Raw genomic sequence first — 19269 nt, 5'->3', positions numbered from 1 at the left:
CTCAGGGTGATGTGTTTAAGCAAACTGCTAGTAAATCCCTTTAGCTATAGTATATATGCCCTTGAATTACAGTATTGGTAGTGGGATGTACAGTAACATGATAACTAAGCAATTTAAGTCAACAGTTCATTTTCAGTGGGAATTGTTATCCATATTCTTTGATCACTCCCAATTTAAGGTTGATTTTTAAATGATACCATAATGTGTCATCAATACCAAGAGCTCGTTTACAGAGTTATCACTGTTTTGCTATTATCCTAACTTCTATAAAAATTTCAAGGATAAATTCTATTTCCACATGTTTATAACCTGAGAAAATCACCTTCTCAGATGAATTTTTCCATACTTGGAAGATGATTTTTATGTGTAAAATTTTTGCAAAACCCCCTTCAGCTGTGTTTTGAATTGAACATGGATGAAAACAGTTACATTTAAAATCAATAACAAAAAATCATCTTGCTACTTCCATAGAAAAGTTAAAGCAAAACAGATAATAAAGGATGGCACTTCCTTGGTATGGACATGGTCCTCAATGAACACACTTAAATACACCCATTTGCCTTTAAGTAGAATTACTTCAGTTATCTTGATGTTGAATACCCACCTTTTATTTGTTTTGTATTTCTGAGTTCTGTATCTTTATTTTTGTTTGTTTGTTTTTACCATTCATATGCTATATAAATCCAGTCCAGAAACTGGGTAGGAAGTAGGGATGTAAGCGACTAGTCGAGTAGTCAATTACCCAATAAGCCTAGGTTTATTGAGTCACTACTAGACTACTTACTTCTCCCTACCCTTGCTGCCTCTGTATCAGAGGCAGCAAGGGGAGAGGAGCAGGGAGCCAGTGCAGGGGGAGAACCGGCTTAAAAGCCAGTTCTCTCCAGCACCATCTCTGCGAGGAGATGGGAAAGTGAAGTAGGCAGAGGTACAACAGGCGACCCAGCGCAAGCCGGGAGTGCTTCAATCCCGGCTCTTGCCAGGTCCCTGATCACTGCGCCTCTGCTTTTTAATTGTGGTAAGAGCCACCTGGTGCTGGATCCCCCAGGTGTCTTTTACTACATTTGAAAGACAGAGGCACAGCAGTCTCTGAGCCAGCATGAGTTGGGACTGCTCAGTCCCAGCTTGTAGCACTCCTGGAAGTTATCCCTGCTGCAGCTCTTCAGTTTCAATGTAGTAGGAGCTGGGCTGCCTGCACACCCATCTCCTACTGCATTTAAACTGTAGAGCCATAACAGTGGTAACAAGTGCCCTCCCTCTTACCAGCTAATTGAGTAGTGGGTGGAAATTCCATCCACTACTTATTTAGCTACTTAATCATTACTTAACATCCCTACTGGGAAGGGGTTATTCTTTCCTTCTATTAAAGAGAGAAAGTTGCCAACAGCAGATCTAGGGCACCTGTGGGGAGCTGGGATTTAGCCTGCCAGTGAGAGTCCTGTAGAAAGGATCTTTACAAGGAAGAATGGAAAATTTGTGGAGGAGGTAGGATATGGGATTCCTCTTTTTCTCTGGAGCACTGCTGAACTTAACCACATATATCTATTTGCCTTGGCTAAAGCAAACCATAATACAATGGAGGGGCTTCCCAGCAAGATCCTGGAAAAATTCCAATATGGCATGGAAAATTTAGAACCATTATGCTGCACTATTCATGTTCTTGGAGGAAAGATCTCAAGTATTGGTGGTCTACACTGGCCTTTTTTGTCCACGGTTGTCCATTGTTGCTACCAGTGACAATGTTAGTACAGACAGGACTTTGGGTAGCCAGTAGAATTTTTACCATTGTACCAGCTTACCCTTTTCAGAACAGGTTTACAGGATACAGTGTTCATGAAGATGACTGCTAAACTGGACCAGAGTTTGAAATGATGGATAATTTTAGCCAAAAACGTCTAGCACAGACATGGCCTTTAGCAATTTAGGGTCACTGTGCATTACTAAGGATGCTATGTTGTATTGCTTCTTCCCACCAAAATGGGAAGCTGTAAGACATGATGGAAGATATAGTTCTGTTAGGTATCATGGTCCATACAGAAAGATGGATACATCAGAAGTGAACAATTTCCATGAGATATGACAACTCTCACTTCTGGAAAAAAAAACTTTGTCTTTCGGATAAAATCTTTTGCTTTTGAGTTTTTGCTGAAATCTCAAAAATTTCCATAGAAAAGGACAATGAAAAAGAAAAACATTTTTCATTTTTGTCTAAAATTTCTGTGGGGAAAATATTTGGATTTCATGCATTCATGCTCTGTTGCTATTCCACCCATTTACTTTGATCAGAAGATTCCAGAAAAGTTTTTAAACTTAAAAAAGGCAATATATTTTTGATGTGATATAAATTTGTATTTCTGCTTCCACAATGGTGTTATCTAATAATCAAGATCTTTGCATCGAAGTATGGAAGGTGTGACATTGTGAGTTTCATGAATATAGTGTCTTAAGCTCTGGTCCTGCAAACACTTATGCACATGTTTAATTTTATACATTGTGAGTAATCCCATTTAATTTAATGGTATTATGGTGTGTAGACTTAAGTATGTGCATAAGTGTTTGCAGAATCAAACAGTGATCACCACAAAATTTGCTTAGTATAGAAGACTTTTTTCCTGATGCCAGACCATCAGACTCAACCAGGTAGCCGAGTTATGTTCTTTCTGGCTTGTATATCATCTCTGGTAATAAATATTCCACTGTTGCAAATCTGCCCTAGATTATACCTGTGCAATCCGATTGACTTTTAATTACATCTTTACATTGTTTTAATTGGGACTTCACAGATTTAATTTAAAGGTGCAATTTGGGCTGCTAATTGGATTTTAGTTGACCTTTCCTTTGATGAAACACACAGTGGAGAAGAATTTAGTTAATTCTTCCATAATTTACTGGTTCTGCAGTGCTGACAAACTTAAAGTAGTAAAAACTTCTTTTTGTTGTTATGAAATGTTTATAAGTCTTTGCATAAACATAGGTTCTAGAACTGCCAAGTGAAGTGTGCCATTTTTACAGTCACTTTAATAATTTCCTTTTGCTTTAGTTCTTTATGCATTATGGATAAAAAATATGAATTGTATTCTGCATGAAGTCCATCATATAGCTTCAAAATTTTACATTATCTTTCAATTTTCTTCCAGCAAGAAAGCAGCAAGTGGATACAGCCATTTCTAACTGTGGTTTTAATTGATATCTATCTAATGCCACCAACAAAACTTCATGAAGTAGAAACACCCAAACAATTTGGACTCACATAACATGCTGATGAGACCATCTCTTCTGTAGTAAATTCTTGTGTTTTTTTTAATTCTGCACTGCTTCCAAACATTTATTTTATAAATGAAGCTAAGAAGAACATATTTTAGAATTTAAATTCTAGAAAGTCCTTCAGAAGCTGGCACATCCAGTGTATATGTTTCAAATGGAACTGGGTACATGTCCTGTGAGCAACCATACAAAAAGGAATGGAAATGACAAAGACAGAAGAGGAAATGTGTTTTTTTATCAAATTATTCTATTTGTAATGTATTAGCATGTCACAACCTTCTAAATCAAGAAATGTGAGTTTTCATATGAAAATCTGACTGTACTATAGAAGTAATTCGACTAATTACAGTTGGATAAGATACAGATGCCAATTCTAGCATTTATATAGCTGGTTGAATTGTTTTACTTTTGCATTTCATGCTTACAATGTTTAATGCTAAATGTACGGTTTAATTATGTTGTCTTAAAATATTTATTTGGAACAATGACAAACAATATAACCACTTTCTAGCTGAGAATTTACTGAACTCTGACTAAGAAATAGATGGATTAATGTTTGATGGAATGTACTATGCAGGCATCTATAAAAATGCCTTAAGTTAAATGCCTGACAAAAAGACCTAATGTTCCCAGTGAGCTTAGGAATTCAAATGCTGCTACTGGTGTGGATATGCATGTTAATATTTGATGCCATGGTTAGGAGTTTAGAATACAAAGGCAACTATATTTGAAACTAGTTAGAATACATTTAACTTTTGTTTACTTGAGCCAAGGTTTTGCATGTTGTAGATATGTCTAGAATTCAGTTCCTCATCTCCTCCTCCCCAAATAAAATATTCTTAAATTTCACTTTTAAAAAAGCTAAATGCACAGGACAAAAAAGTATGTAAATAAGTGATGATATTTATGAAGATGTTAATGTTTATATGTAAAAAAAGTAATGTACATAGAAAAGAAAAAAGTGGCTCAATTAATGTTTTAAAAATATTTCCTTTACACACATCTCATGTTCACATATATGTGCTACATATTTTAAGCGCAGATTTTATTTTACTGTCACCTTTAAATCATTTTGTGCCTGATTCTACCACCCTAATTTATATTGAATAATGTTTTATGCCAATGACAGTGTCATTGATGCTATTATGTAAGGATAGCAGTATCAGATCATATGATTGTTGCTATCTTTTTCTTTTATGGTCTTGTGCACCTTTTAAAAAATTTGATCCTAAAAATATAGGATTACAGGCTGGTGCATTAGCCTAAATCTAGGTTTTCATAATGAAGTGTTTTAATATAAAAATGAAATGTGGAAATTAAAATATAAAGTTTGTTTGAATAAACGTGATTTAAACTGGAGAGCACTTATTACTCACAAAAGTAAGTCTCCTTGGGCTATAGCCAGTGAATAAGTTTGCACCAATGTTGTTAAGGTTTGGACTACCTAAATCATAATTGTTCTGTGTTTTTTTTAACCTACCCCAAATCTTGTATGTTACTTTCAAATTATTATAAGACTGAGGCCTGGATAAAAATTATAACATTAAGTTGGTTATTGATATATTATTATGGGTAAGTTTTGCCTATGAGAATTTGAAAATTAAGTGTAAATGTATTGATTCATAATAACAAAAATTCTGAAGAGACACTGAAGTAGTCTTAAATGTTCACTGTCTAGATAACACTAATTATATTGATTGATTAGACAGCATGTGCATTGCAACACAAATGTTTTTGATTATGTCTAAACTAAAATCCATTTGAATTGTAGCTTAATTTGTTGACAGCTGCATTTTGCGTATTTCAGGCCTATACCTATTGTTCAAGCTGTTGAAGGACTGTGGCTTTTATTTAAAGTGTTCAACTCTAGTAATTTCTGTAGCCTTCAGTATATCCTTGAGTGCCTTACACAGCTTGTTAACATAAACACTAGTAGTTAAGAAAAACATCGTACCTGAAAGTCATTCTTGGTGGATTGATGCCAAATTGCTTTTCATCTATAATGCTACCATTAAAACTTATAATAGGTAGTGTGTTTTAGCACAGTAATGGATTTAGTTTAGACTCAGGAAATCATATTGTGAATATGTGTATTAAACCATGTATTTATTTATTGTACATTTTATAGAAAGGTATATTGTAAATTTATGCAAAATATAAATTATTTAAAATGTTTTCTCCTATGGCAACTGTGCCATGAGTTATTTGTGTTCTCCAATGTAATCTCTTAATAACCATATCCTAAATATATAATGGTTGATTCAGTGCTGAAATGGTAATTGACAAGCCTAAAACATGGCTGTATGTTGATCAATTACAAAATTTTACACATATTTTTGTATTGTGATTCATATGATATAGATCAAGAGACTTTCTATTCATTTGTAAAATACATAAATGATTGTAAACTTTTAATAAAAAAAGTCTGTTTTAAACCAACATAGAAAATGTGTTTTATTATTTTTGTGGTAAGAACAAGGAAGACTTTGAATCTGTAATATTTTACTTACTCTACTGCAATATTATGAAATTATCACCTTAATCTCTTCCATGGTGACATCATAAATGAAGAACTATTCTAAAAATACATATGCATGTGAATAACCTTACTCCCATTGCCTTTCATAAGGCTCCTTGCATGAGTAAAAGTTAAACACATGCTTATGAGTTTGCAGAATTGGCCCCTAAAAGCCTTTCCACTGAATTCAACGAGTATTATATCAGGTCCTATGTTTGATGGCCTAACTCTGTTCAACATTGTAAGGAGCAACTCCTTTCAGAAACTATAATCCTACCTCAGCTCATTCAAGCTAGATAAAGTTTTACAAAATGTGACCCATTGACAGGACTGAGATCAGACGATGTCTAGAGATAATTTAGTGTGTGTCTCTAAAGTTATCCATATGTTTCCCCAAATTAAAATATTATTCCAGTTAGCAAAGAAGGTTGATATAAATTACCATTGTAAATTCTATTCAGACATGCATAAATATTATTCTTTTGGCAGGATAATAATGCAAGAAATTAGTTTTTTACTGAGGAAAACCAGAACTATTCACTGGGAAGAAATAAAGAGACTGAAACTTTGAAGGTCAGTACCCAGAGAAGCCTGCAAATTTAATTCCGTTAAAAGTGGGTGGCTTTGACATAGCTGATAGTTTACATCAGGAAATGCTATGTTTCAGAAGAGGCATTCGCTGTTTAATCACTCTAAAAGAATGGTGTTGAATGTTTAACAGACGTGATAGATTCACTATTGCACTGCTGTTTACAAATTTAAAGGACCAAAAAATAAGCTGAAGATCAGTTTGTAGGGGAAAGGCCTTTCAGCTATTGACTCTCAGTGTTGGAAAACTGCAGGCACCCTCCTTATTATTACTTAAAGGAGCATATATATGGCTTCACTTACAGTGCAGCCCAAAGACACATTTCCTGCACAGTGGTGTGGACTGGGGTAACACCGAAAGCCCTGCATGCATTTGCCAAAGGTCAGTTGGTTCCAGAGGGGAAAAGGTGACAGGAAAGGTAGGTTTAATTGGCTGAAACAGACAGGCAGAGGCTAAGGGAAGCGGTGACACTGTGAGCACAGTTATGGAAAGGGGAGGTGACTATCGAAAGATTCAGCTTTTAGTAAAGCCACTCCGCCACAAAGGTGCTTTGCAGCGACTCTTTCCTTAGCAGCTCGAAGTCCTATGTGGGCTCTCCCTGGGATGGCCTCCTCATGAACCCCAGTGGCGTGGAAGCTTTCAGCACAGCCACCTTGGACAGCTCCTTGTCAGCCGGGCTCTCAGGCGAGCCCAACGGCGATACCTGGCTAACGAATCCCACGCGACAGGAGTCTCTCTGCCAGTTCTCCCCCAGCGCTGCGTGTGCAGCCCTCCGGCGGGCCCCGCTCCCCCGCCTCGCAGCCATGGCCGAGCGGCAGCCGCAGCTGGAGCAGAGGGAGCCCGAACTGCCCGGGTACTTCGCGGCCCTGGGCTCGGGCAGCCCCAAGCCGCGGCAGAAATTCGGGGGCATGTTCTGCAGCGTGGAAGGAGCCTTTGAGAACAAAACGCTGGACTTGGAGGCGCTGAGCGGCAGCAGCAGACGAGGCGCCCCGACGCCCGGGCGAGGGGCGCGCCACCAACTCTCCAGCGACTCCGATGGACAGAGTGAGGCCGGCAGCGAAAGCGGCGAGGCACCTGGGAGCTGCAGCGCCCCTGCCCTCACCCCTGCCTCTACCGAGCCGTCCTCGCCCGCCGCCGGGGCTGCAGGAGACGCGCCCGCTGGCTGCGCACAGGTAACTGGGGAAGCGGCCAGCGCAGCGCGCACAGCACTGGGAACCAGCCCTTTAGTTTGCAAAACTTCGGTGCTGTCAGCTTTACCCCGCGGCGCCCGCAACTCAGCCACAGGAGGGAGTGTTGGGGGGGGGGCACAACAGGGGCCCCAAAGTCAATGGGAGCGGCAGGATGGGAGGGCCCAGCTGTGAGCCGCTGCCCAGCGGACAGCAAATGGGGAGGTGGGCAAAGGCTGCTGCCTTTTTCCCGGTGTGCGGAGCTACTCTATTCCCTGTCCTTGAATCCCGATCAGCCTCAGCAGAGGGTCTCAGACAGTTTCTTGGGGGGAGGGGGAGCGGGTGTCTTCATTTCAGAAGGAGGTTTGAGTTTGTCAGGCGACCATTTTGCCTTTGCCTTTTAAGTGCAGCCCACATGTATTCCCGGCCATAGGGCAGAAACCAGCCCAGAGCTGGAACTGCCACCAGTGAGGTACGCGGGATACGGAGCAAGCTTTGTAGAGAGGGAGCCGCCTAACAGCCATTTGCCTGCTACCAGCCACACAGACATCAGTGGGGCAGACCCATGGCCCATCTAGCCCAGGATTCTGTCTTCTAAGAGGGGCCGTGCCTGATGCTTCAAAGGGAGTAAACAGAACAGGGACAATTTATAGAGTGTCCCAGCTCCTGCGGGCCCAAAGACAGGAGCTTTTCCAAGCCCGGGACACCAGGTTCTGCTTCACATCTTTGCTGTATCGCAGACCAACCCAACTCCAACTTAAGTCAATGGGAGCCACTGGAAAGGCGTGAGTGCTTCATGGCTGCAGGATGGAGCCCTTGATGAGGCCACTAATCGGGTAGAAGTTCCTGGTGCCGATGTGGACAAGCCAAGACTCCCATGGGGGCTGTTGGGCTGCAGGGTCGCAGCGGAAAGAGAGGCCTATTTTGTGCTGATGTGTAGTACATAACTGTGAAGCTTGCACTGGGCTTCCCGGGTGACCCCACTGCCCTGCGTACAATCCTAGGTACATGTGAGGGGAATACATGGAAATCTGCAGCGCATAAATCTCCAGAACTTAAGGACTCACAGAAATATGTGGGGGGGGGGGGGGAGCGTTTCAGGCTGGAAACAATGAGCCATTGGCAAGGCTCTGTCTGACATCCACCCTCGCTGGTCTATGGGGCCCTGCCCAAAGATCCCAGCCATTGCTGGCCTGGCCCAGGCTGGCGCGCTTTCTGGCAGGCAGGCTGGTGGCGGGGTGGGGGAAGCGGCTTTTGTTCGCTGGTGCCAGGAGAGCAGGGAAGTGGCTGCTGGCTGGGGAGAGGCCCCGGCGGGCTGTCTGCGCGGCTGCCTCGCTGGCGGGGGAGCATGAGCCCGGAATGCTAATCAGGCAGCTGCTCAGCGAGGCTGCGGGGCGGCCGGCGCAGGGGGAGCCACCGAGCTAGCCAAGAACAACAGGCACAAACACGCGCAGAGGCGCCACAAAAAGCCGCCCGCTCCGGCCGCTCCGCCGAGCCGAGACCCAGGAGGGACGCCCGGCCCCGCAGCGCACCTGCCGCGGGCGAATTCCAGCCGCGGGCGCCCGCTCGGAGGGAGAGGCCGCGGCGGGAAGATGTCGTACCAGGGCAAGAAGAACATCCCCCGGCTCACGGTGAGAGGGAGGCCGAGGCAGCCAGGGCCTGGCGGGGTGGCGGCTGGGGCTGCTCCCCTTTCCTTTGGGACGCGCGTCTCTGGGCCGCTCGGCCTTTTCTCCGCGGCGGGCAGCCATGGCCCGGGCCCTGCTAGCTTTGCCATGGCAGGGTGGCGATGGAGCCATGAACCTCCCCAGCGCCGGGCGCCCTGGTAGCGGCTAAGGGGCAAACGCGCGGCTGCCGGCAGCTGGGAGAAGGAGACGCGTCTTCGGGTCTGGGGGGATTTTAGTCCCTGGTAAGCTTGGGGTGGCTGGGAGGAGAGGCGAGCGGGGCAGCGAGGTGGGGAGCGCGTCTCTGCCATGATTGTGTATGGCCCCTGTAAACCAGTTGGGGAGGGGGTCCCTGGCCTTCCCAGATATTTCCCTGCGTACCCCAGACCTCAGCCCAAAAGGTCCCGGGCAGCGGCAAAGCCATCGGACAGTCAGCAAACACCCAGGGGAGCATGGCCCATGGGGAGGTGGCAGACATCTACCGAGTCCCAGAGGAGACTGAAGGCAGCGGCCTTTCCCGGCTCCGGGAGGAAGAGGAGACTGTGTGTTCATCAGCAACTTGGCAAATCAGCCAGGCCATTACATCTGGTTTATTTCTGCTGAGAAGCTGGTGCTGCCTTGTTTCCCAGCTCATTCCTTTTCAGGCCCTAATTTCTCTTAAAGGGTTGAAGGGCCCAAAGGACACAGCAGTTTAAATGGGTTTGTATTTACCTCTCCTTAGACGGCAACATCTTTTCTCCCAATATCTTTTCTGTATTGCATTCAGAAAATACAAAATAACAGGACTGGCTCAGCATGGGCTATGATAACTTTTAGCTTGTTTATGTGCCTAAAATTAAGTGTTCATTTGAATGTCTCATATTTTTTCTCAGTTTAGATTATAGCGCCATCTTTTTACATGGTCCTTACATAATTTTAGGGTACTTGGGAAAAGAATGATTATTCATAATGATCAGTATTTTTAAAATATAATTCTAAAGCACCATTTTTAGATACACTATTCCTTCAGCAAGAGGGGAAGTGGATTTTAGTTCTGAAATGAAATCAAACCCTGAGAGCGAAACAGGAGGAGGATGAAAGAGTGTTCTTGGGGGTCTGTCCTTAGCCTTTGTTACTACGAGCTTCCTATAGAGGCCCTTTGGAGAATTAGCATCGTCCTTTGTTGAGCATAACCTAGCTTCAACTCAGACAGGGTTTATGTAGCATTATATCTCAGGAAGAGGCCCTTGTACAACAATGGGCACCTGCTTTTTAGAGCTTGTGTACACCAGGCCAGCCAGTTTACCCAAGAGTATACAAATACTCCTTTTAAAAGAAAGCCAAACACATGTATCTTTGAGTCTGAAGGATCCACTCGGAAGGACTGCCACATTATATTTGGAAATTAACAAATACAAACATTATGTTTTACTATATTTAATGGCATTTAATGTTTCCTACCTTTTTTCCCCCATCAACCATGATCCCCCTGGCCTTCTTACTCCTGATACATAAACCCACACCCTAAGGGCACAGGCTATAAACCCCCAATACTAAAAAAAATGCAAGAATACTGTAGCTATGGGATCTTGTGCTCACTCACTGCAGTAGGCCTCACTCCATCCACTATCTCTTATCTCCACTGTATTTTGGAGGAATGTGCCACCCATCCTGCAGATCCCTATCACTGTAATAATAGGAATCACCTCACCCTGATTGCCAGGATTTTTGTGGTGGTGAGGAAGCACCTATGGGTAGCATTTTTCCTTATTTGGCTGGTGGGCTTTAACGTGGAGCCACGTGAGGGGAGAGAGCACTGAATTCCCTTTAGTAGTGTTCATTGGCTAGCTGATATTAGGTAAGCCAGAGAGAATCAGCCTGAATCAGTGACAGGCTGTAAAGGGACTCACTGAGTTCAGAAAAAGCCCATTAAGAACATCTGGCATGTTGTGGTTTTTACAGAGTGGGTGCACTTTCAGACCAGAAAGCAGTCTGTTTATTTGCCTGGTGTAGGAGGCCGACTGACCTCCCATGAGTCAGTGAATGTGGTGTCTCTTTTTGGCGGGGAAGCAAGAAATATTGTTGAAAAACAGACTGAGGACCATGGAATACAAATGAAATGTGTGGGAGTTTTCATAAACACAGTAAAATTATTTAATAGTTCTATTCAGACCCCTTAGACTCAGATTTAAAAAATCAAAGCTCAGAAGTGTTGTTCTGTAAATGTTTTATAATTGAGCATTTCTCTGGTCTTGTAACTCACCTTCCCAAACTGTATTGTCACAAGTTGTTACATCCAGCAATTATGTTGACATGTGCATCAGAATCCTTAGCAGTGGCCATTGTTGCCCTGGGAGTAAATTCTCTAGAGTCACTGTAGAGGGCACAGTTGGAGACATAATTGTAATCAACTATGCTGCACTTTCACATTTAAAAAAAATATGAGCTTGATCCTACATTTTCTTATGCATCTAAAATACTCAGTGGGGAAAATGACAGAGACTAATGAAGAATCCTTTGACTAGTGTCAGAACCCTTTAGGACTGTGAAACTTGTGGCTGCAGGAAGATCTGATTTTCAGAACCTGGAAATGTTATAGTTAATCTCCACTTTCTTTTTGTAACAATGAGTTCCTAGCCCTTTTCCTTGCAAAGAGAACCCGGAAAATATAAACATATACAAATCAGTTCCTAGAGTGGAAAATTTCTCATTGATATCCCAAAAAATCACAGCCATTCCATTAGTTCCCCTGTGTCCTGAAGCTGGCATTTCAGATTTGTGACACTCGTGCCAATAGATTCCTCAATTTCTGGGAAAACCTTTGGCCAGTTGCCATGTGTAGGAAAACAGTGTTTTCATTTTAAATACTTTTTATGTGGAATAGTTTGGTATGAAATAATTTGAATGTATTCATAAACTATATTGGAAGTATCTGTATTTTTTCTCAGACTGTAACTGCAGCAAACAATTATAGAGAATTATTATGCATGAAGACCTGTACTGAGTAAAGCAACTTCTAAATAAAATAATCTTGTAAATCACATTTTTTCCATTAGAGTGATCGGCTTCTAATCAAAGGAGGAAAGATTGTCAATGATGATCAATCATTTTATGCTGATATCTATGTGGAGGACAGTTTGATAAAGTAAGTTCCATAAGAAATCTTTGGTATTCCAATTTCAATACTTAACTTTTTTGGTGTAATTTAATAAGAATAATAATTTCCAGAGACCTTTTTAATTTTCTTAGAAACACGTGCAAAATATTCTTTTGTACAAAAAAAGCAATAGTTCATAGGGCATTGGAAGAAAAAGTAAAAAGGAATTTTTCTCTCTCAAGATCTACTTGTGCTCTTTAAGGTAACAAGCAAAATTATCTTAGTCCCTAATGATCTTAGGGTATGTCTACACTACAATGTTAGTTCGAACTAACGGACGTTAGTTCGAACTAACATTCATAGCCGCTACACAAGTGCTCCGCTAGTTCGAATTTGAATCAAACTAGCGGAGCGCTTAGTTCGAACTAGGAAAACCTCATTTTACGAGGATTAAGCCTAGTTCGAACTAGCTAGTTCGAATTAAGGGGTGTGTAGCCCCTTAATTCGAACTAGTGGGAGGCTAGCCCTCCCCAGGTTTCCCTGGTGGCCACTCTGGCCAACACCAGGGAAACTCTATGCCCCCCCTCCCGGCCCCGGATCCCTTAAAGGGGCACGGGCTGGCTACGGTGCCCGTGCCAGGTGCAAGCCTGCCAGCACCCAGCCAGCAGACCCTGCACCTGGCACGGCACAGAGCCACCCACCCGATGTCCCCCAGCCCACCCCCTCTTCCCGGGACCAGGCTGGCGGCTCCCGGGAGCTTGCCCTGGACCGCAAGAGGCGGGCACCTTCCTGGGCTAGTGCGGACATCGTGGACCTCGTCCATGATCTCCGCACTAGGCACAGGAAAGTGGCCGTCTAGGGCAGGAGAGCTGCCAGCCTGGCCACCCAGGAGCAGGTGTGCATGAAAATCAAGGGAGTCCACTGAGACCCCCGACCCTGAGCCCTGAGCTTACAATGGCCGTCCTGGGTCAGACCAAAGGTCCATCTAGCCCAGTAGCCTGTCTGCCGACAGCGGCCAACCCTAAGGACCCTGGAGGGGATGGACCGAAGACAGTGACCAAGCCATTTGTCTCGTGCCATCCCTCTCCAGCCTTCCACAAACTTTGGGCAGGGACACCACTCCTACCCCCTGGCTTAGACTACTCCCTGGACCCAACCTCCATGACTTGATCTCACTTCCCTTTCAACTCTGTTCTAGTTCCAGCCTTCACAGCCTCCTGCAGCAAGGAGTTCCACAGGTTAACTCTTTGCTTTGTCAAGAACAACAACTTTCTCTTACTAGTTTCAAGCCTGCTACCCATTCCTTTCCTTTGGTGTCCTCTAGTCCTTCTTTATGTGAACTCATGAAGAACTTTTATGAGTGCACCCTCTCCACCCAACTCCTGCTTTTAGAGACCTCTATCCTGTCCCCGCTCCATCTCCTCTTTTCTAAGCTGAGCAGTCCCAGTCTCTGTAGCCTCTCTTCATCTGGGACCTGTTCCCAACCCCTGATCATGTTAGTTGCCCTTCCCTCTCCCAGCCTTTCTCTTCCCCTCTCCCACCTCCTTTTCCCAGTCTCCCCCAGTTTTGTTCAATAAAGACAGAGTCAATGTTGGAAGAAATGTTATCTTTATTTTGTACATCAATAAGAAGGGGGGCTAGGGAAGGGTAAGTGGAAGGAGGTGAGGGAGGAATGGGGTACGAGCCCCCGATGGGGAGGACTGGGCTGGCTCTGCGGGCTTCTGGGGGTGGAAGCTCTCCTGCAGCCCCCCGATTGCCCCCTCTCCCCAGATGGCAGCCTGCGGCAACTGCAGCCGGGCTGATTGCCGAGTGGTGTGATGTGCCCAGTGTGGGTACTCCGGGCAATCCAAGCCAGGACTGCTTTGCAAGTGGGGCACCCCTTAGAACTGTCTGTCCGGGGTGGGGGTCGGGACCCTTTAAGCGCAGCCCTCGGCTAGCGTGAGACAGCATGTCCACGCTCTAAGTCCTCCTCTGATGCCCTGCCGGCACTGCTTCCGGCCATCCTTAAGCCCTGTTCAGGGTCCACTCAATGTGGACTTGCTAGTTCGAATTAGCAAAACGCTAATTCGAACTAGTTTTTAGTTCTAGACGCGTTAGTTCGAATTAGCTTAGTTCGAACTAGCGCTGTAGTGTAGACGTACCCTCAGTTCCTTAGTTGTTACTGTCTGATAGTGATATGCAATAACTGTCAGAACCAGTTAGGGAGTGGTTCAGCATTACATGAATGAAGAGAGCTTTGGGTTACATTTGACGCCCTCAAACAGGCTGATATTGGTGCTTTGCATGGTCACCTAGGAGACACAGATCTGATCAATCCTATCCTAAAGTTGAGAAAGTTTTGGAGGCAGTGCTTTGCCAGTGGAGATGAGCGAGTTTCAAGAGCAGCAATTATGAGTCTGAAAGAAGTTTCATCCAATCTTCCTTTGCCAGAAGGATGGTGACTGTGACATGAGGTCTCATAAGACAACAGGCCTCTAAATCAAGAAAAAACGGGAGAAACTCAGAGCTCACCATCTGAGGACCCCAAATACCTCCCCATTTCCCAAAGGAGAGCATAACCAATATGCAGTGACAGCGCTGTGGGTAAACTTACAGAAATGGACATGAGCACCCCCACATGCTCACTTTAAACAATGGGAGGTTAATGTATTTTTTTAAAATGTTATTTGCAACTAGTAGAACGTCTTTAATACTGTTTTTAGGCAAATTGGAGAAAACCTGATAGTTCCTGGTGGTGTCAAAACTGTAGATGCCTATGGCCAGTTAGTTATGCCAGGAGGCATAGATGTCCACACTAGACTGCAAATGCCTGTGATGGGAATGACCTCCTCTGATGACTTCTATCAAGGCACAAAAGCAGCCCTAGCAGGAGGAACAACCATGATACGTAAGTGGCATCATTGCAATGCCTCTAGGAAGTACATCTTTCAAAATGCAAAGTAGGTGTGCCACCAGTGAAAAGTTAATTACAGTTGTATCGTGTATTAAGTAAGTTCTCGTCAATAAATTCTACTTTTGTTATATGTTCCCTTTTAAAATGTAAAGAGTCTACTTTTAATGAGGCCATTACATCTTTATCACGATAAGCAATAGAAGGCCCCTTTTTACCTTTTAAAATAGGTGTTCAGAAGACATTTCTGTTTATATACTTTGCTTTTTGTGGGTAGAAGAATAAAAGTGACTTGGTTGTAAAATCAAATTTTGCACTAATTTCCAGCTCTGGGATTCTGAGAGCAAATACTGTTGAAGTTCAAAGTAAAAATGATTTTGAGTTACTCAATCCGAGCCAAAGAAGGCTTTATAAAAGCACCACACAGTTCAGTCCAGTTTACGCAGAGGAGGCACAGAACTGAACTAGGGACATAAAAGTGTTTCCGTTTAAATGGTTAACTGATAAGCATCAGTCTATCCATTTCCGTTACAGTTACATGGAGGCCAGCAGCCCCACTCCCAGGGATTCAACTTCACTGTGTGCTGTTTATATATTAGCTTTAGACTGCAGAGTCCGCAGTGCATGTAACCACTAGAATTTTTAGAAATTACACGGTTACATTTTTAAACAACTTTTTACATCACTAAACTGAACTATGAAGAATCTGCTGAGGGTGTAGACAGGTGTAATGGGAAATACAGAACCTATCAATGAATGCCATTGTTGCTAATGTCGAAGGAAGCTGTGCACAAATATCTAAGGGCAAAATTTGACCCATTGCATGTATATGATAGCACACACCAGTCTCAGTTTACCATATTATCTAGACACAAAGGGATGAATTAAGGTTGTACGATAATCCACAATTTAGAATTGACTTGTTTGATGATTTCTGACTCAGTCTTAATGGTAATTAAGCTTGGATGTTTTCTAATTTGCATTAAAATGTCTCCTTCCTACAATAGAAAACTGTTAGATAAACACATATTTTATCGACATTATAATAATGTCCCACTGTTACCCCATAATATAAAGGCTGCTGACACACTGCAATATTTCTTCAGTTGACCATGTGTTCCCTGACTCTGGAATGAATCTGCTTGCTGCATATGACCAATGGAGAGAGTGTGCTGATAGCAAAGCCTGTTGTGATTATTCACTACATATTGACATCACACGCTGGCATGAGAGCATAAAAGAGGAACTGGAAGCTCTAGTGAAAGACAAAGGTAAGGACAAAAAGACAAGTGCTCTACTAACCTAGTTACCATCAATTGTGAAAGCTAACAAGAAAAAAGATAAGCTACTTTTTAAGACACTATGCATTCCTCTGACATCAAGAAACCACCTTTGGTAGCTCAGAACAAAACGACTGGGTCCTGTTCTGAAGTACTTACACAGTTAAGACTCCCATGATTACACTGGAAATTTATCTGTTTAAGGAATTTCAGAATCATACCCACGGGGCCCAATTGTGTAATAAAGTGGACAACAAGAGGCTAACTGGGTTACTCGGAGTATTATGGGTTGGAGCCATGCACCATACCTGCTTCACATAGGCTGTGTCTAGACTGGCCAGTTTTTCCGGAAAATCAGCCACTTTTCCGGAAAAACTTGCCAGCTGTCTACACTGGCCACTTGAATTTCTGCAAAAGCACTGACGATCTCATGTAAGATTGTCAATGTTCTTGCAGAAATATTATGCTGCTCCCGTTCGGACAAAAGTCCTTTTGCGCAAAACTTTTGTGCAAAAGGGCCAGTGTAGACAGCTCAGATTTGTTTTCCGCAAAAAAGCCCCGATTTGCGGAAAAGCGTCCATGCCAATCTAGACGCTCTGTTCCAAAAATGCTTTTAACGGAAAACTTTTCCGTTAAAAGCATTTGCAGAAAATCATGCCAGTCTAGACGTAGCCCTCTTGTTTAGTTAGTGGGTGCATCCCTATTCCCAGGCACTCTGCAATGGAGTGGAATAAAGCAGTGCAACCCCAGCCTGCAGTACTTGAAAGTAGAGTGTTTCATGTGCACTGAAGGTCCCTTTACAAACATTTGTACCTGTAGTTCCTGTATATAAGAACCCATGGATACCAACCTGGTGGACATCGTCTACTGAAGAACTCATCCACCACAGGATTAGTGCCTTTCACTAATTTGTTACATGAGTCGCATATTAGGAACTGTTTTGCACTGAGATACGCAGGTACAAATCTAAGTGGCTTCAATGGCAAATGCAGCCATGTATTCAGAGACAGAATTTGTCAGTTAACACAGACATTGTTAATGTATCTTCCATTAAAATTCTCAGTGTTAGTTAAGAAAATAGCTGTTGAAAGCTGAAACCCGACATTTTTCTTAGTTACTCACAAATAGTAATAAAAGGGAGAGGATTTTGTAATATGACTATAACTTGAAAATTATTGTGGTTCTTGGCTACATAAAAATGAGGGATGTTATCTATTATGTATTTCTGTAAATATGTAACTGCTGGAATTTTTCGTGGTTGCATATTTACACATGGGGGATAGGAGGGAGCTGGTGCTCATGAGGAGCTAGCTTTCTGATAAAGAGGCATCAGTACGAGGGTCAGGCAGCTCTACGGGAGCCAAAACGTGTGGGGAGCCAGCTTGAAAGCTGCTTCTCACATTTACCTCCCGCTTGCCCCCCTCTCTATTAGAGGCAGCAGCATGATGAGGGGCAAGTGGATCCACGGGAGCCGCTTCTCTGGGGGAGCTGGTTGCCCCCCTGCACTGCTGTCTCCGTGGGAGGTTGCCTCCTGGAATGAGGTATAACAGGTAATTCGAACTAAGGACTTAGTTCGAATTACCGTTTAACTGCCGCGTGTAGTCGCAGGCAGTTAGTCCAGACTAGTGGCATTTGAAAATGGTGACCGGATTGTAACATGCAAATAAAGCCCGGGGTATTTAAATCCCGGACTTCATTTGCAAGTTTGAATGCCTACATTAGCCTCCCTAGTTCAAACTAGGGGGCTAGTGTAGACATACCCTTAGAGAGTTATGAATTTTGTGCAATGCAGGATACATAGATGTTGTGTATGTAGGTATATCACTAAAGGTGTTTTGAATGGAGTGCTTTTGGCTTTATATTTCTAGATTTTGCCTTAATAAAATGATTCAAATATAGCATTTCAAAATGAGCCAGCATTAGGGTTTGGATTTCAACCTGTTTGTAGAAAGGGTTACGGTTCAGATCTATGAATCTGAACTCACTGATGTGGTTTTGGTTCCAAGTTGGATCAAAAATTAGAAATGGGTTGTTTATTGGTTCTGGTTTAAATGCACCCAAAACCCAGTAAGACTACATACAACATCTTTCATGAACTACAACATTTGGGGAACAAATCTCATAAGAACAGGGACAAGTTTTTATGCTCATTAATCCATGTGTGATCCCTAGCCCTGATTCAATCTCAGTCCTCAATAGTAGCCTGAAAACCTCACCCAGATCTGAACACTGCCTTTTCCATCCATTTCTAGTAGACAAGAGTGATTTGTTTTCAGCTATAAGAATAAATGCACATGTCATTTATTTTTTCAAAGGTGTGAACTCCTTTCTAGTTTTCATGGCTTATAAAGACAAACTTCAGTGCACCGATACCCAGGTAACAAAGAATAACTGAAACATAATAAAAGAAAAAATAAAATGGCACCTTTTGTAAAGCGTGACCTATCTGACATTAGGAAATTCTTTCCTTCCTTCCTGACAGATGTATGAAATATTCAGCATTATTCGTGACCTGGGTGCTATTGCTCAAGTGCATGCTGAAAATGGAGACATCATTGATGAGGTATACTAAACCTATTCATTTAAATAAAAAACTAGCCACAATATTAATTTAGGCCAAAATGCCTCCCTGAAATTTGGCTGCACACTGGGCAGTAGAGGGCAGAGCAGTGCCAGACATACTTCCAGCATTTGAGCATTTGCCAGCTCAGGAGCTGGTGGTACAAAGTATATGCTGCGGGGGCTCCTGGCTATTTCTGTGAAAACGATCAGCATATGTTCCACTGGTGCATGCTGCCAGCCACACTATCACCCAGATCATATTGCTA

At 43.1% G+C, this 19269-nt stretch overlaps 1 protein-coding gene across 3 annotated transcripts in view; it reads left to right on the top strand.

The window, feature by feature from the left end:
- Positions 1-7155: 7155 nt before the first annotated feature.
- Positions 7156-19269, top strand: part of DPYSL4 (dihydropyrimidinase like 4) — a 31959-nt gene continuing 19845 nt past the window's right edge. The window contains exons 1-6 of one of the 3 annotated variants that reach the window (XM_075935238.1): positions 7156-7540; positions 12231-12319; positions 14974-15158; positions 16268-16432; positions 18757-18818; positions 18924-19004. In XM_075935238.1, coding sequence (XP_075791353.1) covers positions 7172-7540; positions 12231-12319; positions 14974-15158; positions 16268-16432; positions 18757-18818; positions 18924-19004 — 951 coding nt within the window. In that variant the 5' untranslated portion in view covers positions 7156-7171. Of the gene's footprint in view, positions 7541-8744; positions 9166-12230; positions 12320-14973; positions 15159-16267; positions 16433-18756; positions 18819-18923; positions 19005-19269 lie in introns of those variants that run through there. The other 2 variants (XM_075935237.1, XM_014580349.3) reach the window with 2 other exon arrangements.

This window comes from Pelodiscus sinensis, chromosome 8 (genome assembly GCF_049634645.1).
Source record: "Pelodiscus sinensis isolate JC-2024 chromosome 8, ASM4963464v1, whole genome shotgun sequence".
NCBI classification, from domain to species: domain Eukaryota; kingdom Metazoa; phylum Chordata; order Testudines; family Trionychidae; genus Pelodiscus; species Pelodiscus sinensis.
The sequence above is the reverse complement of the archived record's forward strand: the minus strand, read 5'-3'. Positions and strand labels throughout refer to the sequence as shown.